A 21,204-nucleotide genomic window follows, 5' to 3' on the forward strand; every position below is an offset into this window, starting at 1 on the left:
GGGGGCGGCGGCGCTGCCGTCGGGGGGCGGCCCGGCCCGGCCTGGCCCGGGGAGGGGGGACGCGGCAGCAGGGACGGAACGCGCTGGGGAGGGGGACGCGGCACCGCGGGGTCCCCGCCTGGCAGCGCCCTCCAACGCTCACGTTACTTGGGGAGCCGAGCCCCGGGGGGGCGTTTTTGCAGCGTGGTGGGCGCGGGTCGGCACGTGGGTGGGGGTCCCAGCCGGGCAGCCCCGTGGGGGCGCCACGGGAACGCGGCGGTCCCGCGGCCGCTGCCCTTGGGAGTCACGCGCGGCTCGTGTCACCTTGGCCACCAGCCCTGGCCGAGGTGTCCGCGGGGCCGTGGAGGTGTCGGGGGGCTCGGGGACTGCGCCACGGGCACCTTCACGTAGATGGTGCTGGCCGTGAGCGTGGCCGTGACCTGCACYGGGGCTCGCGAGGCGCCGCGGGGAGATGCCACCCCGTGCCCTGCTCCCCACACGTGCCACGGCTGGGCTGCAGCGCCAGGCCAGCGGCTTCGGGGACTCTGGCGGTTTGAACGGTCCCCTTGCGGTCTGGAGAAACCGCTGCTGCTCTGGCTGCTACTGGGTGTTAATAAGGAATAAGAAAACCCTTTAAACATTTGGGTTTTCTTAAACAGCCGGTGCACAAGTGTCTTGTCACTGTCTCGTCACACTGTGCTGCAGCCTTCCTGGCTCCTTGCTTTGGAGGTGGCCCTTTCACCGAACCCCCATGTCTGAGAAGCTGGAGAGAGAGTTTGGGGTCTAAAATATTGTCCTTAGGAATATTCTGAGGAGTAAATCCTACATCGAAGCTTATTTGTAACAGGTGGCAGTTGCCTGTGCTATGAGCATGAAGCTGGATGCTCAGATTTTTCCATGTGGGGTCTTTTTTTTTTCCTTTGTATTTTAGGATTCTGTTTTATGGAAAAGTAGCTAGGACAACTAGGAAACTCCTGGAGAGCAGCGGGAGCGAGAGCTAGGAGGGAGGTTTCAGCAGGTGTCCGGGATGCTGCTGAGTGCTCAGCTAGGGAGAAGTTGAGCGCCTGCCTCCTCCAGGGACGGCTCTGGCATCAAAGCGCTTGTTTCTGATAACTTCTTTCGATGTAGGTTTTTCTCTGCTGCTTTAGGGAAGAGTCTGCAGTGCAGGATTGGAGTGGGTGACTCCACTATTGAGCAAATAACTTCTATGTGTGTGGGTTTTTGTTTGTTTGTTTGTTTTAATCCCAGTCTGAGGGTGAAGCTGAAGATGCCCAGTGACCTCAAGGGACCTGTACAAAATGGAGATCGCTCTAAACCTGTGCYTCCTGTTCCTGGAAGCTTTGCCTTTATGTTTCAGGGTCAAAACTATGTTTTTATGTGCTGAATCTGGATGAGAGCTCTTTCTGCTGTGGAGTGCAACTGGGAGGGATGTGGTTTGCTGTCAGCAGCAAATAGCTGCTGCAGTCCAAGCTGGGTTATTTAGAAAATGGGAAAGTGGTCACGAGTGATACGGGGGTTAGCAAGGGGCTGCAGGCAGGGGGATAAGTCCTGGGGTGTTGCAGGTCTGTCCTGTAATTCAGGGTGGGTTTGGGGATCTCATTTCCTTGCTGGAAGGAGGAGCAGGAGGAGCTCAGTGGGGAAGGGACGGAGGGAGAGCAGCTGGTGCTGGTTTGCGAGAGCTCCCATCGCTCTTGCTGTTGCAGGTGGTAGCTGACCAGAAACTGAAGCTTGCCCAGGCTAGGGCGTGCTGGGCAGAAAATTTAAAGTTATTTGAGCCCTGCTAACCTGTTCTTGCCTTTTTCATTTTGTTCCCTTTTGCTTCATCTTGGATGTCTAAAAGGACAGTTGGAGCCAATAAACGAGGTGAGTTAATCTGATGATTCACTCGCGCTCGGTCTCGCGCTGCCTCCTCAGGGGATCGTCTCCTGCCTGCTGCCTCTTTGCTCAGGTCCTCCATGCAGGCTGTGCTCCTCAATCGGCCTTGGTGGTTTCTTTCTTTCTCTCTTTTTTTTTTCTTTTCTTTTTTTCTTCCCCAAAATGTTCTCCTTTTGTTCATGGAAAGACCACGTTTTGTGGGAATAAAAAGAAATGTTAACAGTCCATTTCAACCTCAGAGCAAAAGGCAGCAGAGAAAGATGCAGCTCCTTCATCCATAAGCATGCTTTTCCCATGGAATATTAGGGAAGCAGTGCAGCAGTGTGTCCCTCAGGGTGGATGGGCAATACGGGTGTGTCTGCTCACGTAGACATGTGTGCCAAAGCGGAGCCGCTGTGTCGCAGGCAACAGGAGTGCCACGTGGAGCCAAAGAGATGGAGCTTTTCTGGCTCAAGTAACTTTAAAAGAAGCACGTGAGGCTCTACATCTCGTGAACCATCGCAGTGGAGGGGGAGGCGTGGGGATATTTTGCCTTTGCTCATCTGTTTTGTGACAAATCTTTGGGCCTGCAATGCTCTACATGTGTTGTTTCTACTAATGTTACGTGCTGATGCACCTACTGGGGCAAGATGTATTTGTGTTGCTGTGCTGAGGATTTTTTTCAAGTTAAACACGACCTCGTATAACTAAAGCAGAGCTTTCACTCGCCTGCTTTTAACTCCTGTCCTGTGTTTGCCAATCTGTTAGTTTGCTGATGTGCATTAGAGTATAAGTATTAAGAGTAGTAACTTCCCACTCCCGCCCTGTGTGTTACACCACAGTGTTTTGTAAAAATCGCCCCCTTGCTGACATCCCCAATAAGACGTTGCAGTAACGGGGCAATCCCTGCAGCGAGTGCTTATTTACCRCAGTGCTGGAGAGGTGGGCTGAGCCGCAGCACAGCGCTCGCCTGTTCTTAGAGAGGGGATAAATGCAGTCCTTAGTGTTGTGCCGTGAGAAAACACACGTAAATACCTGTGAATGTTATTCCTCACCGGCTACCGACCGGTTGTAATCTTGTGCTTTGATTTCCAACGGCTTCAGGGTCTACTCGCTAGGATCTCGGATCTCTTGCTGTGCCGCTGGACTTGTAGGAATTGTTGTCAGAAGTGTTTCGACTGTAGCTGTTGTCAGACCAGTGAAGATGAAGTGGAAATCCTGGGACCTTTTCCTGCCCAGACTCCCGCCTGGCTGTAAGTTCAGCTGCGTCCCCGAAGAGCAAGGTCGCTCGGCCGCCCCGGGGGTGGCCGTGGGACGGTGCTGGGACACTCGGGAGCCGCAGGAGGAACCTCTTGCCAAGGGTGGGAATGCAGTGGCAGGGTGCATCAGCTCCGGCCCTCCTGACTCAGAGGGCAGTGGGCATCTCTCCAAGCATGGAGTTTCACCTCGCACAGCGAGCTGGTGGTTGGTTTGGCTGGGTTAAAGGGGACAATGCTTCTTATRTTAAGTCCCGTTTCCTCCTCAAATGGCCCATTCTTTCAGAGTCTGTTAGCTTAGCTGCAATGYTGGCAAGGTGGTTTGGGGAACTTCTTAAGAGTGGAAGAACTCGTCCTGGCGTCCAGGTGATTATCGTGCAGCAAGGTGAAGGGCTTCTGTGTGCTGAGGGAGAAAATTCATCAAAAGTTTCGTTGAGCAAGACTTGATCTCCTGAATCATCCTTGTGCTTTCCAGGATTCCGCCTTGAATCATAAACATAAACAAGAACAGCGGTAACACACAGGTTTTATCTTTGATTAGTAGTGTTCTTGCAAACATATTCCAGAGAAAGTCAGTGAGATCTTCCCCATTTTCTGCCCCGTTTGGGAAACCAAAGCAGAGGTGCAGCCCAGTGGAGGAGATAATGCGGGCAGGAAGAGAGCAGAGGTCTGCTGTCCTTCAGGGGCTGGTTGGGCAGCTGGCCGTGCTCCCCTGCCTGGGAGCAGAGCACCTGGTGGAGGTGCCTGGTCTCCTGGGGTGCTCGGAGCCTGTGGCGTGGGACATGCGTCACAGGATGCTGCAGTGGGGGCACCCAAGCAGCAAAGGCGCTCAGTTAATTTTATGTCCTCTTGCAAGTCCTTATTTTAAYGAAATAAATTGCCCATTTGGTCTTGTCCGTGTAATCTTTTGTATCATTAAAGAATAGTGCGCTAATTAATACGGAAAAATAAAGAATAGAAATGTTAAAGATGTGTTAGAGTGGTTTTTAAATGTGGAGCAGCAGTTTTAAGAGTCTGATCTATGCCCAGAGATGGATTCACCTGCAATTAATGGGAAATGGAAGCAAAATCAATGCTAACTAGGAAAGCATTGCGCACAAGAGAGCATAATGGTGAGGTAGCAGTATTGGGCATGGAAGGATTGCCGCAGAAACAACTGCATGCTGGGCATAAGCAGCTAGGCTTGCTGTGAGAGGATGCCCTTTTGCCCCTTTAGCATTTCCCATGCGAGCTCAGGAGCAGAGGGCACATCATATCCCCTCACATGGGGTGCCAGGACATTTTCTACATAGCTTTTGGGCAGTTGGATCCTCTTGCATGGCTTATGGGGCATTGCAAACATTGAAGATGTCTCTCTGTTCCTCTTGTGGCTTTAAAGCCAGGTGGTGGCTCTGCAGAAGAGCTGGACTTTGCTACAGGCAGGGAGTATGGAGACCTTTGGACTCATGAAGTGCTCTCTCCAGCCTATATTGTTTTCCCACAGCCTTGCTCCATCTGAAAGCCTCTTCTGTTAATTTCTCGGAACAACCATGCGCAGAAAATGTTGAGCTCTGAGGAAAGCCCAGTTCTTCCACGACATCTCCCTCCTTGCTGCTCTTAGTTCCTGCCTGGTTTCTTGTGCCCATCCACATTGCTCTTCTTCCCGTTCAACTTGGGTGCAGTCGGCGCCCTGTGTTGCMCTGGGTGCCTGCAGGTGACACCCAAGGCGGTGACCAAGGACATGAGGGGGACACACAGCTGTGCTTGGAGCATCGGTCTGGATGTCCCCGTCTGCTCTGGCACTGGTGTAAAACCYGTGACCTCCGAGCCCCTCTGCTAACCCCTTGGCTGGAAGGGCAGAGTGGCCCCTGCTCATGTAACGAGACTGCTGCCCCTGTCCTCTAGCAGGGCTTGACTTGGGCAGTGTCAGGGAAGGCTGAGGGTGTCTTAAGTTTCTAGGGTGACTGGAGAAAGAGTAAGAAATAAGTAGGATGGAGAGGTAAGGAGAACAGAGGTGGGAAGAGGGATGTGTTTGAGGGGAAAAATGAGAAACCCATCTATGGAAAAGTGTAGCCTTACGCTGACTGATCCTAGGAAGGCCAGGCTGCTTGCACGTGTTTGAGGTGGAAATGGTTGCAGGCAGCCTCTRTTGATGCACAATTCAGATGTGGATTATGTTTGTATTACACTTTTAAATTAACATAGGAGCTTTTTGGGGAAAGAAACAGAATGTTTGGAGCTAAGTGCATGAGCAGAGTAGAGGTTGGGAATTGGTTTCAAAATAAGTTATTTAATGGGTATGTTTTAAAGTGCTCACAGGTCTGTTTATGCTAATTGATTTTTTTGTTTGTTTTTCCTTTTTTTTTTTTTCTTTTTCCTGGCAACAAAAGCTTTTAGATACAGTAGAAGCCCTTAAAACAGAAGATGGATTTAACAAAACCATGTTCTGCATTTAGATACATGCACCGTATTTGAGAACAAATCAATTTATTGTATTTCCTTCWCACAACCTGAACGTATTTTAAAAATAGATCTAGCTTTTCAACTAAGATCTTTCAATCTTGCCATTTCTTTGTGCTCCCGGGACACTGACTGATATAATTTGGAGTGCAGGTTTCTTCCTCCCCACCCTTTCTCCAGTGAAAAATTGATTTTATGGTCTTCATTTGCCTGCTCGTGAACATTGAATCCTTGTGTTTAATAATCTGTCCTTTTCTTTCTTTCTTTTTTTTTTTTTCTTTTTTTTTTTTTGAACTTTTTATTTTTGCATGTAGGTTTTGTCTTTGGCAACTCTGAGATACATGGTGTCCTGGAAATTCAGGAGGGAGCTTTAAAGCTGCAAGTTTAAGCCCTTTCCCTTGGGAGACTTAATTTTTCTTACTCTCAATTTCTTACAGTAGCCTCCAGTGGCAATTTAGAAAAAGATTTCCGTGCTAAAGTGAATCTAATAGTGCTGACCTGGAGGCATGGCAGCTTTTCGTTGTGATTTCATGAGCCCTGCTTGTATCCTAGTCCTGCAGCAATCAGCTGGGAACGAGGGTGTGCATTGCCCTGTGTACTATGAAATATTCTACATTAAAAAAAAAAAGTCAAAGATAAATGGTCCACATTCTGTGAGATTAAATTGAAATCTGAACTCAACTTCTCTTCCCAAAGGTTGTGATTAAAGAGAAACAGATACTTTAAACAGAGCCAAAGTTTATTTGAGGAGAAATTATTGTGGCTCAGTAGCAATTTCCTTACTGAAGGTCATCTGTATGTTATTAGCTCACTGTTACGTTTACCCACTGTAGAACATTCTTCATGCTTTTCTTCTTGATTTGCTCTACACCCTGCCTTTTCCTCAGTCTTTGCATTTGCCTCTCAACCACAAGTACCTGCAAATGCTACCTGTGATTGTGGAGACCTGCGTTTAAGCCAGAGAAAGATCTGTGTTCCTGGGACTGATTTTATGTCAAACTGCCTGATTTGAACTCCCCTTAATAGGCTGCAAAGTTATTCAAATATTTTGTGGCCTTTTTTAACGTGTGTCTGATTTGATATTAAATAGATTTTTGTTTTTATTCTGAGAGAGTTGTGTGACTCAAGGTTGGTGACATTTGCATATGCTTTGGATCTAGATTTGACATGTGGGGACAGCAGGGTAGATTGGGGTAAGAAATTAAATTTAAATACATTTTATAGTTGGGGGCCTTTCCTGTTAGTTTGCTGCTTTTTTTGCAGAATATTTTTCTTGCTGTATTTTAGTTTTTGATTAGTAAAGCAAATGATTCACYGTAGTTCATTTATAGCCAATCTACCCATAAGCACAGAAAGAGTGAATCAGGAGCAAAACTCAAACAATATTCCTGTTTGCTTGCTCATTTTGTGCTGAGGCTTTCCTTGTGGTCTGCTGCTATTTTTCTGGCTACTCTGTCTCCTGGTTTAACTAAAAGGCTTATTTTAACTTGATGCAGTAGGTGTCAGGTCATATTGCTTGATTTCATTTCCACTAGCAGACTTCTATCAGCCACTCACTGTGGACTCTTTTATCATCAGTCTTGTTCTCTGGTGGCTCCTGAGTCTTCTCAGAGACTTCTCACTCAAACCTCTTTTGTTATCTRGATCCTGCCAGATCCTGACCCCCTCCCGGCAGAGAACCCAAGGCAGGAGAATTACTGTTGCTCGAGGAGCCTCTTCTGGTTTATACAAGTATATAAAAAGCAGACAGGAGTTCTTTAAAAGATATGTGAATAAAAAGCTGTTAATAATTCATATTTATAGGATCAAGCTTGGAAACCTCAGTAATGTATTTGGAAAGGAGTATTTTGTGTGCGAGATGAGCGTGGCAGTGTGGGATGGCTGAGCACGGTGCTTTTCCATGCTGGTTCTTTCCTCGTGATTGCCATGCTTCCAAGTGTGACCATGAATTTAGAGCAGGAAGCTAATTCTTTTTACTTTGAGATGAATATAGCTCATCTGATTGGGATTTGGGTCACGTGTGTCCCCATGGCCCGTGTCACGCTCTGATGGCAATAGGCATGTGAAGCCAGGCAGGCGGGTAGAGCATCTCACTTCTGCAGAGCTCTGACAGCGGTTCCTTGTCCTYCTCCTTGCTGAGCAGATGTGAAGCAGATACCCTGCTCCTCCACAACATGCCCCCGAGTTAGGTCCAGAATATCACCAGACATTTTTTATTCTGTAGTGTCTTTTTTGCTGGGTTGTATCGCATCACCCAAAGGTGTCTCATTGCGACAGGATAAGCAACCAGAACGAGGACAAGGATGGAGACTCCGATAACACGATGAGCGAGTTGCCTCCCGCTCTCCAGGACGCGTCCACTGACAGACGGCGGTCGTCCTCAGACACATCGCGCTCCACGTACAGCCTCACAAGGCGCATTTCAAGTAAGGCCGCCCTGCCAATGTTAATGTAGCTGTGGTGGGAAAYGACAGTGGATTGCCTGCTCCTTCGCCCTTTAGACAGGGAGTCAAGCGAAGTTGGGGGCATGCTGGTTAAAATCCGATCCTGTTGTGTCGGGACGAGGACAGCCCTGCTCTTTGTGCCAAAGCATGTGCATGGGGATTGCACGTGGAAGTGGCTGCAGGGGCAAAAGTGAAGCTGAGGCTGCCCTTGGGTGTCACTARGGATGCTACTAATTCTTGTTTGCGGTGTCATGCCTTGAGCTGAGTCTCTAACAGTCCTGTTTGTACCTTTCTCTTGTTTAGGTTTAGAGTCCAGGAGGCCAAGCTCTCCCCTAATTGACATTAAACCTATTGAATTTGGAATTATAGGAGCTAAAAAAGAAATAGTGCAGCCAACTATCCTGCGAAAAACCTATACCCCAGATGACTATTTTASAAAATTTGAACCAAGACTGTACTCTCTTGATTCAAACAGCGATGATATGGACTCCTTGACGGATGAGGAAATCTTATCAAAGTATCAGCTGGGCATGCTACATTTTAGCACTCAATATGATCTGTTGCATAATTACCTAATAGTCCGAGTCATTGAGGCTAAAGATCTGCCTCCTCCCATTTCTTACGATGGTTCAAGGCAAGACATGGCTCATTCCAACCCTTAYGTGAAGGTCTGCCTCCTTCCAGACCAGAAGAACTCCAAGCAGACGGGAGTGAAACGCAAAACCCAGAATCCAGTGTTTGAAGAGAGGTACACATTTGAAATCCCCTTTTTAGAAGCCCAAAGAAGAACTCTGCTTTTAACAGTAGTGGATTTTGACAAATTCTCACGCCACTGTGTTATTGGCAAAGTGTCGATGCCCTTGAGCGATGTAGACCTTGTGAAAGGCGGACACTGGTGGAAAGCCCTTGTTCCTAGTTCWCAGGTAATGGGATTTATATGATTCTGCAATTTTTGCTTGCTCTTTTTGTGTGGTCCTTTTGCTCATTGGCAGTTGATGCAGTTGGTACATAGTCATTATCATGTATTTCATACAGCATCTGCTGGGTTGAAATAATATGGAGCCTATAACTTGTCTTAAAACTGTATTACTGCAGGGAGGGTGGAGTGGTTGTGTGCTTTAATGGCCAACGGAGAGTCCATGGCAAAAGATCCTAGGTCAATCCTAATGAGAAAAAAAGACCCTTTGGCAATCTGCAGCTTTTATAGAATCATGGAGTTGTTATGGTTGGAAAAGACCTTTGAGACCATCGAGTCCAACTGTAGAGATTCTAGGAGATTCTTTCTGTGAAGTCACCTGTGTTTGTACCCAGGCCCTGGGGAGACACTRTCAGGGTCACTGCTGTGTTTATTAATGGAGCTGTGCTCTGGGGCCTGGAGAAGGACCCCTGGCAGCAATTCAGCAACAGCTTGCTGCAAGAAAGTACCGGGGCACCAATCCCCTTTGAGAAATATTGGATGCTGCAGATATTTTGTACATATGCAGTCTTATGGCATAATCCATGAGTAAAAAAATGTCAAGGTAGTGGTAGATTTATTTTCATCATGTCCCTGAAGGTAATTAAACTTTCCATATATTTTGTATCTGGCCTAAATGGCATGTAGCATAAACGCAAGCATTTTGGACTAGACTTGAATGTTGTCTGGTATGGGGTGGAGAGGGACTGAGTGATTCCACATCATTTTAGGGAACAGGTCCTGGTCCATATCACCACCTCTCCAGCAAGGACAGTCTGAGCTCTAGGACGCACTAAAAACACAAATCAGGAGCTTGRCTCACCTTAAAGTTCCCCGCTAAGGATCCGAGTGCTGTGCAAGGCTGGCACAACAGAGCTGCCTTTCCCTGGCTCTCTCAACCATGTGTTTGCAGTTTCCAAGCTCTGGAAGCCTTTGCTGAATCAAAGTGCTGAACTGGCACTTCACAGTTCACTTGGGCATTCTTTTGCCTTTGGAATGACAGATTTGTCATAGAAAAAAGAATTCTTTTTTCTTACACTCTTGGTTATTTCAGGGATAAACATTATTCTTGTTAGAATAAAATGTGTTTTTTGGCTTGTGAGATCATGATAGACTGGGAAGGAAAAAAAAAGAAGTACATATGGTAGAAATGTATTTTGCATAAGGTGTCCTGGGGCTCTTGGGAGCGATGCAAGCCCGTGGCGGTGCCTTTCTGATCATCAGCCTGCACAGGTTGAATTCAGGGCCACGGTGACAATTTGCAGCCGTTGATGGCACCCTCTGCCTCTGGGGACAGAGATCAGACTGAGGAAAAGGCTGAGACAGGTACTCAGAAAAGCAGTAATAAGCAAGAGAGGAAAACTGAGGCATGGATGAGCTGTGTAAAGGCAAAAGGCACAAAACGTGTGGGCTTTGCTGGCACYTAGAGAGAAGCATGTTGAGCTGGAGGGGTATGGGAGATGAATGCAGACGGCAGGAGCTGCAAGGAGAGGCAGCGAGAGAGGGAAGGGCAAGGCTGGTACCAGAGCAGCGAAAGCCGTGAGTACACTCGGGGAGGGGAATGTCTGTTCTGCACTCCCTGCATCCGCCTGGAAAATGCTGCACGTGAACTGGTGCTTGATGAGGGCAGCTGAGCCCTTGTCCCACAGAGGCCCTGAGCAGAGGGGCAGAGCTGCCGCCAGCCTGGAGCCGGTGCATGATGAGACTAGCCTGGCACCAGGGAGCCCGGCTGCAAGACAGGGCACGCGGGCGAGCTCTGCGTGYGATCCATGGCGGGGATGCAAGGGGGTCCTCCAGACTGAGGCCACGGTCCAGTTCCACCCACCACAGCTGATGGGTGCCGGCACAACACGACCTGCAGCAGAACCTCTCTGTTATCACCTAAACGATTGCTTGTACTAACAACCCAACACTTAAGCTGGATATAACMAGTCTGATGCACCAGGCTGTGCCCAGCATGTCAGGCATCATGCTAGAGCTTCCCAGGACGGGTGAGCAGTGTGGCTTCTCCTCACCCTTGAGGTGTCAGTTCCATACATCATGCTTCGGGGAAAAGGCCATACCTGTATGTAAATGCTTCTTTGGTTTGAATTGTACATTCAGTGCTTAAATTGCTTCCAAAGAAGAGGCCCAGGTGAGCTGCCATACAGTGTCGAACCAGAGCCAGGAAATCAGCAGAACTTAGTTCCTTGCAGAAAATGTCAGTGCAGGTATTGCCAAACTCTTTGCTCTTGGTAGATGTGGAAAGCTTTTTCTTCCAGGATAATTAATGTGTTTCTAAAGTGCAGTAGCTGAAGTAGTTCTTCTGTCCGGTCCCCGTAGGAACATTCTGCTCTCCTTAAATATCCCTGAAATGTGTGTGGCGTTGCTTAATTACCATGAATGAAGTTGGCAGTCCTTGCTGTAACCATGCTCAGATTCGCACATTTCTCTGTAAAGACTAATTCTGAAACACATGTTCAAGACCCTAAGTTTTATTGACATATGATTCATTTCTTTTTTGGCAGATTTGAGTAGGCAGGAATAAATGTTTTAGACCAGCAATAACGAGAGCTTGGAGATCATTCTGTAGAAGAAAAAAAACACTTAGTTGTAGTGGGAAAATAGCATAATTCTTTCTTTCTCCCTTCAGATTTTGCCATTTTTGTGACAAAGGGAATAAGCATTGGACCTGTTTCTTCGACCATGTGCTATGAGTGCAGTAAGCTGATGGTCATTTTAGGAGCTGTAGTCTGTGTAAGTTCAGACTGCTGCGTGCTGTGCTGGTAAAGGGAGCTTTCCTATGGCAGCTCGCTGCAACGCTTGGTTCCCATGTTGGGAACAAGCTCCCAGTGCGCGTTGTTGTGCTGTGGTTCTTGCCATGGGCAGGAAAAGCAATAYGGGAGCTGGCCTTGCAGGTAATGACTGATCTCAGGTACCAAATTCATCCTTGGCAGCGCTATACCTTAGCTAATGCAGTGCATCCCCAAGAAGAAGCCCCGCTCAAGGAGCGCGGATCAGGGCTAGCATTTGACAGTGCTGTGTGTTGTTGGAACACATCTTGTACAGATGTAAAGCTTTGGATTGATGAGAAAGTGAGAGGATCTTGCTCAGGGGGATCTGAGGCAGTGGTTGATCCAACGTTGTGTCAACGGGGAGCGGGGCCTGTGCTCTTACAGAGTTGCAGGAAATTTAATATGGAAGTGAGTGTGTCTGGGGGTTTCCATCCCCTGTCTGTTTTTTGCAATCTAGCCTGTCCAAAGCCTTGGCAGCTGCTTGAAGGGTTGCTGGCATCCTGCTCACTAATGGGACGTTAAAATTGGCACTGATGAGCTTTGCTCTTGCTGTTTTTCTGATCTTTCTCCTCCTGAATGTCATCTGCTTCCAGCGGTCACTTTGGTGCCTCCTGTGCTCCCTCGGGTGTAGCTCAGCTCCAGATGCTCTGGCCGTTTGCAGAGGGAGGAGCAGGATGCACCAGTGTCGGGCTTGCTGAGGAGGTGCAGTCATTGCCCTGACAGAGGAAGGGTCACAGGCCAGCGCTCCCTGGAAGGGCCTGCAGCCCCTGAGAGGTCCTATGGGCTCCCACGTGGGAAGAGACGGACACAGTTCCCTGGTGGGACCGTGGCCTCTGTGATGCCAGGCTGCAGGTTTGGAGATGATGGCTTCATGCTRCCTCTGTGTGTTCATGATGCTGTGCGTGGCATTGGAAGGGTCGCGCTCAGCAGCTCCKTCTTGCTGCTGCTGCAGAGAGAAAGCACCAGGTCTGGTAAAGAGGCAGAGCCGGGGGGCTGCTGCAGCCGCAATGCTGTGGGAGGCATCGCAGTAGGTAAATGTGGATCGAGGATGCAGCAGCTGAGCAGCGAGGCCTTTCCTTCCCGCAGGGTATTTGCAGGAGCCAGACGTGTACAACTGCTAACATAACATGTGTTGTTCGGACTCCTTCAGCCTCTTCCTAGAATGTGTGAAAAACATCGGAGACCTGAGGAGTGGCCTCAGCCCTGGAAGCTGGGAAGCTTCCCCAGGAAGATGGGCAGGAGTAGATAGTCTGGGCTGTGCAGAGCTCGTTAGGCCTGAGAGGGGATTTTGTGACTCCTTTAACCATGCATGTACTCAACATCCATCAAGCAGCTAACATTGCTCTTCCAGGTGGATGTGCTTTCCTCAGGTTCTGGTCCTTAATAGCTCGGCCTTCCAGAAATGGCTGTTTTACAGGATATTGCGGAAAGCCTGTTAGAGCAAACTGTTCTCAGCCACCGGTTTTCTAATGTGCCTGGAGGTACCATTGCAGATAACCTTGAGGAAGAAAATCAATCTGAAACTTCATTAGATGCGTTGCATAGATGTCTGTGCTGATGTAATGTGCTCTGGTTCCCATCTGGACCCGGGGAGGTTTTCAGCAGTGGGATTTTGCTCGTCTTGTAGCAATGCAAAATAAGCAGTCCAGGGGGCCTGTAAATAAAGAATTGCCCTGATCTAAACAAGATGCGCAAACAGCATTAATGAAAAACCTTTCTTCCCCTGAGATGGCCCTGCTGTGTTTCAGGGAGGACAGAGAAGTGGAGTACTTCCTTTCCTTGGGCATGGTTCAACCCAAATGGTAATTACAGAAGGGTCTGGATCAAAGACGAGCCCAAGGTTGTGCGTCCGAATGACAAGTGGCGGAGTAGGTGATAGAGCTGCAGAGGGGAGCAGCAAAGGAAGAAACATTAATCAGAGCTCCGGGAGCATCTCGGAAGCGGAGTCTGGGTGTCACTTTGGCACCTCATCAGACAGGAAATTGCATTTCCAGGGGCGCCTGGGATCCAGCATCATCAGCATAATAATGGTGACTAAAATGATGCTTTGAGTGGAGGTGTCTGGGGCTCTGCTGTGCCTCCTGCTCCCAGCAAACTGTGCAAGGCAGAGCCAGCAGCATGCTGTTTTCCTGATGAAAGGACCTGGAAAAAGTACAGTGTGTTACAGCTCCCCTTAGTCATAGTTAAACCCAAATATCCAAGAAGGCTCTTGCAAAGCTGCGTGCATCCCTGTGTCCCAGGGGCACCAACCCGCTCTCTGCAATGCAGACCCCACACGAGATCTCACCTCATTCTCTCTCATTCTCCATCCTGGCAGCGGGGACCGAGAGCAGCCCCAGGCAGCAGCCTCCCCTCTCCGAGGAGCCTTGTCCATGCGGGGAGCGCTCAGCTCCTGRCTGGGGTCACCTGGAGGGACTCCAGGGCATCGCCCCAGGTCCTGATGGGGATTCCCAGCGCTCCATGATCCGAGGTGAATTCAAGAGTCTCTCATCCCCGCTGTGCGCCGGGCTGCCTCCTGCTTGCAGCAGGGGTTTGGTGTTTGCAGCACAAATTGTCTGATTGCCCCTTCCCAGCTGCTAACGACATTAAGAGATTCCTCATCTGCACTACTGAAGTTCCTAGGAATTAGCTTCTGCGTGGAGCCAACGCCTCGGCGAAGGTGAAAATGACAGAGGAGATGTTAAAAATGCTGCTGGTTTGATACAGGCACAAGCAGTGCAGACTGGTTTGCATGTCACATCTTGGCAGAGTAATTGGTTATTGTGCTGATAGCAAGGATATTTTGCAGCCCCTATGTGAGTCCTTGGAATTTGGGGTTGGCTGGATCCAGAGGGGAGGACCTTGTGCTCCACTCCTTCACCCTGTGTTAGGAGGGCTGTGGAAAGCRTTTGCAAAGCTCCCAGGCCATTCCCAGCTGCAAGAGGCATAACTGTGCTCCGGGGTATGGACTGCGGATTCCCTYCATCTCCTGTCTGGAGATGTTTTTCTTGTGTCGTCTTAATAGAAGGTGTCACCAGGTGGTTCCTGTTGCAGCTCAGTGTGTGACCAAAAATTTTTGTTTGGGCACTTGGACAAATGGGATTTATTTGATTTATCTTCCTGTTCTTCCCTTCCCTTCTGGGCTTTGTTCTGAGCTCCCACCTTCCCTTTTCTCCACAGAATGAGGTTGAGCTGGGAGAGCTGCTGCTGTCGCTAAACTACCTGCCCAGCGCAGGGAGACTCAACGTGGACATCATCAGAGCCAAGCAGCTGCTGCAGACGGACATGAGCCAGGGCTCAGGTAGGGGCCGCRCTGCAGCTCCTGGGCAGCCAGGTCCTGCACTGCAGAGCAGTCGAGGCTTCCTCATGCTCAGTCCCTGTTGGCCTGAGGCTTGGGGTATTTGTTGTGTGTGGTGTTTTATRTGTGTTGTGGTAATGAGAAACGGATGGTGTTAATATCCTCCTTGGACTTTAAGCCCAAAATGCTGAACCAGAGCGAGAGCAGGAGCTTCTCCCATGCTTTCTGCAGCCGAGGCAGCCCAGTGSAGTGGTGCTGGGCTCCGGGGGCACCAGTGCCCTGTGAGCAGTTTCATTGGCAGTATCTGAGCGCCTTGCGGGCGGCTCTCCCGTGCCGCCCACGTGTTGTTGGCCGTTTCCATCGCTCCCTGCGGACGGTGCATGTGCCTGTCCCCGCTCGCTGCCGTGTCCGCCCGTGGCGTTTTTCAAAGCGAGCAGCATATTTGGCCTCTGTCAAGACTGTCATTGATCGTGCTCTGTGTGGCTTCGGCAGGGAGTGCTTTTAATCCAGCTGCCCAACACTGTCTCGCGCCAGTGCAGCTCACCGGGAGCTGCATTGTGCTAAAAGCCCCAATCATCCCCAGATTTTCCAGCCTGATGCCACCCTGCTGCAGCGGCCCCAGCTGTACTGAACCTCCGTGAAAAGTAAAGACTTGTGAGGATATTGGCTCATGCAGCTAAAGCTGAGCCTGTGCTTTGTGGTCTTGGCAGATCCCTTTGTGAAAATCCAGCTTGTTCACGGCCTGAAGCTAACAAAAACCAAGAAAACCTCCTGCATGAGAGGGACCATCGATCCCTTCTACAACGAGTCCTTCAGCTTCAAGGTGCCACAGGAAGAACTGGAAAACGCCAGCTTGGTCTTTACAGGTAAAGGTGTCGCTGCTCTCTGCTTGATGTTGCACAGTTTGTCTGGGGTGAGCAGAAGGGCTGCTCTGGGCCTGCAGGGGAACCTGGGTGGCTGGGTGCCCTTCTCTCTAGTTGGCCCAGTAGGGGTGTCCATCAACAGACTCCTCAGGGAAGTGCTCTTTCCTCTGCAAAAGCTTTTCCTGGTGGTGCCACCTGCACCAGGACTGGCTGGGATCACCTCTTGACAGCCACCTTTGATGGTGCCACCAGGGACGCTTTGGGCAGAGGAGAAGGCTGCAGTGGTTGGACTGACTTAAGGCTGGAGTCAAACATCAAATGAAGGAGAGAGGAGAGATGAATGGTCCCAAAACCCAATTGCTGGGCAAGACCACTTGTGGCAACGGGCATCATTTGCCCTTGGGCTAGTGCTTGTCACTGACGTCCCCTGTGTCACCAGCTGGTGCATTCACATCTGCATGTGCATGGGGAGGGGATTCGAAGCCCTGCCGAGGTGTCCTGCTTAGCCTGTGTCCTGCTTAGCCCGTGTCCTGGGGCAGCTCAGGGCAGTCAGCCCAGCACAGCGCCGGTGCAATGGGCAGTGCAGAGGGGCCGTGTTGGCCTAAGGGATCCCAGCCCATGGCACCCCATCCCGGGCCTGCCCTCACCCCCTGGGCTGCACACACACAAATTAAACTTTTCTTCCCCCCCAATACCCCACTCCAGTTACCATCTCATGAAGGAGAGCAAAAGTCTGCATCCAAACAAAATATATTTTGAAATAATTCTATTTCTTATGTGGGAGAAACAGATGTTGCACGCCATTCAAGGAGCCTAATTCCAGCCCGTTAGTTTGTTTCCAAACATGTCACAACAAAAGTGATGCTGATCAGCAATTTAAAACCTGCCCTTCATGCTCGGATATTTCCTCAGCAAGAAGTCTGCAATTAATAAGGGCTTTGCACTCACGTCATCCTGAATATAGCTCCCCTGTGCAGTGATGAATTTGTTCGTGGCATCCTCTGTCAGGTGATCTGCTGACAGGTGTGAAATACTCGTTTGTCTTCCCATTTTTCTCATGGAAGAACAAAAGGCAAACACAGAATACCAGGTCTAGGGAATCAAGGAGGGTGGGTGGAATTTGCTGCTCCTCGCTGCAGCTGATGAAGTTGGCATTAATATGTGGATGCCTGATATTTTTAGTGCAAATGATTTTTTTTAAAGGAAATCACTTGAAAATTAGCTGATTCATAATAATTTGTGATGCAGTTGGATTTCAGTGACATGCCTYGAAGTGGTTGCTTCAGTTTTAAATAATGTGTGTTTTTTGCTTTGAAAGCCACAGTAAATAATCCCAGGTCAGCACATGCTGGCGTGGGGACACTTGGAGCAGCCTGGGACCAGGGTGAAGGAGCCTGGAGGGTCCCACATTGTTGGGTTTTCCTATAGGCCTTAAATCCCCAGGTTTAGTCCTTTAGGTCAGATAATTAAATTTGTCTGGAGTCAAAGCTCAATTCAAAAAGGGAGTAATCCAAATTGGGGCTGATTTTTGGAGGGCAGGAGAAAGTTGCTTGGGTGTGAATTATGACAGGGAGTTTGAGGTGATGGGCACAGCTACACTTTCCTGCAGTGCAGAGAACACCCGCTCCAGACAGCTCCTAATCAACAGAGGCCACAAACAGGAAAGCTATTGATATTCGTAACAAAGTCTAGTGTCCTGACAGGAAAAAAGATAATTAGTGAGGCAACAGCTAGTGGAGAAGATGTCTGATTTTAATTTGCGCCATCAAATGTGTTGCCTAGGTTATGAACGTCTATATACAAGCTATAAGAGAAGTGCGTGATTTTGTGGGGTTCTTTTTTAATTTTTAAAATTAATTTATTTATTAATTTTTGTGAACTTCAGCACTCCCCCACTTAATCTTGTGGTTAAATGCACCTAGTTCATAGCTTTGCCCCTTGCAGGCAGATGGGGCAGGCTGCCTTGCTCTCCCAGGGGAAGGCTGCTGGCCCAGGCAGGTTGTCCAGATCCAAGCCAACCTCCGGAGAGACTCAGCTGTGAGGCAGGAAGGAGATGACACCTGGAATCCAAACACAGCGGTGTTTTGTTAATCATTATAATGGTGTTAATAATCACCGATGCTGTTTGTGCTGCCGTGAAGCCCAGATGGCCCCGTAAAACACATAAATCCTCCAAGGCAAACCACGTGTCAGTGACTCGCTAACATCTTTTAATCACTTACCATATTAAAAATCAACCTTTAATACCTACATTTATGTAATATATTTATCCCCAAGGTCCTGTGGTGACCATGTGTCCCCCTCTCTGTCTCAGTAAGCTCTTCTGCATGTTGAGGTAATAAGATCCTTGATGCTCATGAAGCCAGCAAGAGATGCTGGAGGGGGCTGACGTGGGCTGTGGCTGCCGACGTGTGCATGACGGCTGATGAAATCCTTACAATAAATATTGATCGAGACTCGCGCAGCTCGTGGATCCTCTCGCTTCCAAGCGTCTGCAGGATGGGTTCTCACTGCCTTRCAGGAAAAAGAGAGTGTGCCTCCGTTTTCTGTAGTGATTTAGGGCAAAGTTGTTAAACATATTGGGGTTCCTGAAGAAGCCCCACTGAGCAGTGAGATTTTAATGTTTCAAAGTGCCTTTCCATTAAATGTACCTCAATGCTGTAATGGTTCTTGTCTTCAGACCCCTAGATCATTTTGATGCTTTATCCTGGGGCTCTAATTAACTTCTAGCTAATAGAGAGTACTTGACTAAAATAAATCGCTGTCAATAGTGATATACTTTTGTTTCTGTATTACCTCATTTCCCCCGGCCTTTGGGAGAATTTAAAGATCCTTTAGTGAAGTTTTAATTTTCAGAGAAAAAAAWTTATTGCTAGTATCTGTTGCCAGTGGCATGGTTTGGGGTAGTTCAATTTGATTGCAATAAGTTCTGCCTGCATTTTTGAGAAAAATACTGCCTATTGTTTAAGGATGTGCATTTCTTTTGTGCCACTAGAACTGAGAGGAAGAGAATTGAGTCTTCCTTGAGATCCTGACTGGCTGTCAGAGATTGATACTTGTTTCAGGCAAATCTGRGCTTGGAATAAATGGTCACCAGTAACAGTAATAGACTCCAGTGAGCACAACCCTGCCCTGTGGAGCCCTTCGTAGTTGTGGTTGCTAAAGATGGTCTGGTACGCACTGCTTTTGTGCATTCCCTCATGAGCATTTTTTGCACRTTTACTAGAAAAAGTTTTGGGGTGGTATTGATCCATATGACAACTTTCTGGTGCTAAATCGTTGATGGTGAAAGGACTGGGGAGGAGAGCAGAGTGTTTGCTGGCACTGCTCCTCGTGCCCTTCAGCCTGGGACCTGAGCATATCAAAGCCTTCATAAACCTGTGTTTACCCATCACAGCTTGAAATATCACTAACTGTTGGTTTGTATCCACAGTTGGGTCTCCAGACACCTTGAGGCTCGTCCCGACTTTACCTTTGGCTGATGAGAATGTGGTGGAAGCTTCTGACACATTAAAACCCTTACCCTTTTTGTTTTTTTGTCTGTTGGCTCTAGACTACCATTATCTACTCCAGGCTCGTGGACTAGCTGTTGGAGAAGGACTGATGCTCTTGGTGTTTGCCTGWGCTGCACGAGTCTCATGTGCATGGCATGGATGAGTTGCAGAGATGTCGAGGCTTTGCAGCAGCATCTTGTTCTTACAGGCCGCTTTCCAAATGCTCCAGTTAGCTGAACAGGTTGAAGGTTGATGATGGTTTTAGCCTCAGGCTTTTCCAGAAATATACCCAACCTTGGAGTTGCCTTGCCGTGCGCAAGCAGGACCTTCAGACGTCTGGGCGTAGCAGCATCCCTAGGAGCCGGCTTGCAGGGGCGGCAAACACCAAGTGTTCRGGTTGCTGTACGCCCACGCTTGGGCTTGGTGTTTCAGATGCTCATACCTCATTCCTCCTGTTGCTTTTTATTTCCCTCAGAAAATACAGACACTTAGTCTTTTGCTGACATATACAGGGGAAAAAAAAAATACTATCGTCTCTAACATATGAGGCAAATGAAACTATTTTTCTCCTGAAATGAAACACAGGAGGAAKAGGTGGTTTCTGTTTTAAAATGCTATCATGTTGGGCACCATGGCATCTCATAGATGCAGATATAGCTAAGTAACTTTCTGCTAGAGAACTGTATGGATGTGTGCAAGAGCCCTGTGCCTCTGAAGCATAGCAGTATCAATATATTCCACTGCACACTGATGTTAGCACAGATTTTCGGAGGGGGCATTTATACCTGTTTAATTTATATGAGAATTTGGCCTTTGTGTCTGGTGTTATAAAATACTTGCTGTGTTTATGCACTGGACACATATGGTCCTTGCTGAGGTCTAGTGAGAAGACGAGCTGTTCTGGGCACCTCCCACGTTCCCAGCTGCTCGTTCTCTGGGCCTGGCGGCCCCGCAACGTGACCCAGCAGGTCCTCTGAGGACAACACCTGCTCTTGGGCGATGGGCGAAGAGGAGAGTGACATACACTGGCAGCAAAAGATCTCCCCTCGAGCCCYGAGCCGTGCAAAGGGAGGGAAGGTGCAGCTCGGAGCGAGCAGYGCCGGGTGGGAATGCAGAGCGAGCGCCGCGCAGAGCAGCGCGTGGCCTGGCACCGCTGCTCCACCAGCAACGTGGGTTCTTCCAGTCCAGACCCACCTGTGCACGCAGAGGGAGGACTAAACCCTGCTGTATCTGATGGGCAAAGAAGGACATGAATCCTACCTGTGTCGCCCAGCAGCTTTGGCTCAAGCAGAGCCAGAATTCAGTCCCATGAACTCAGCTGTCAGATCCCTGTCAGAGAGATGTTTGACTTTTGCTGTGCTGCAATGGGACAGCCTGGTGTTTGGGATGGTGGGAGTGGTGTGCATGAGCACAAGTAAGGGACAGATGTCCAAGCACTCTTCTTCCTAAGGTGCGCAGGGTTTCCAGGGCCATGAGGGCCTGTGTGAGGAGCAGCCCCTGCTTGAGTATGTATCCAAGCATTGAATTTAGAAGATGTAAAAAGGCATTCAGAAATATAACACCTATTATAAAAATAATCAGATAGTGCCTCTCTTGTAAAAGATCCCGCAGTACTGGTGGTATGAAGCTCTTGCTGATTTTGGCATGAGACTTTTGGCAAATTGCTGCAGTAAAAAGGTACTTTTCTTCATTTTTCCCCTTTCCTCTGAGTTCCCTTCAGGAACCTGCTGAATGCAGTTAAGGATAGGAAGATTTAATGAGTCTTGATGACTTACATAGTTTACCAGCACATGATGCTTCCATGGAGGCACTCACTCAAAACTGGGAAAGCTGCTAATGAAGCAGGTTGCTAATGAACTCGGCATAGGG

General features: G+C 48.8%; 1 protein-coding gene across 1 annotated transcript in view; it reads left to right on the plus strand.

Moving 5' to 3' along the window:
- The window catches only part of SYT17 (synaptotagmin 17), a 33,664-nt gene that overhangs the window by 4,019 nt on the left and 8,441 nt on the right, over nucleotides 1–21,204 (plus strand). The window contains exons 2-7 of the mRNA XM_026053956.1: nucleotides 1,746–1,842; nucleotides 2,938–3,086; nucleotides 7,806–7,954; nucleotides 8,276–8,895; nucleotides 14,861–14,981; nucleotides 15,689–15,844. Of these exons, the coding sequence (XP_025909741.1) occupies nucleotides 1,746–1,842; nucleotides 2,938–3,086; nucleotides 7,806–7,954; nucleotides 8,276–8,895; nucleotides 14,861–14,981; nucleotides 15,689–15,844 (1,292 nt within the window). The remainder of the gene's footprint in view (nucleotides 1–1,745; nucleotides 1,843–2,937; nucleotides 3,087–7,805; nucleotides 7,955–8,275; nucleotides 8,896–14,860; nucleotides 14,982–15,688; nucleotides 15,845–21,204) is intronic.

The sequence above is a fragment of the Nothoprocta perdicaria genome, unplaced genomic scaffold, assembly GCF_003342845.1.
Source record: "Nothoprocta perdicaria isolate Ctin4 unplaced genomic scaffold, notPer1 scaffold_12, whole genome shotgun sequence".
Lineage (NCBI taxonomy): Eukaryota > Metazoa > Chordata > Aves > Tinamiformes > Tinamidae > Nothoprocta > Nothoprocta perdicaria.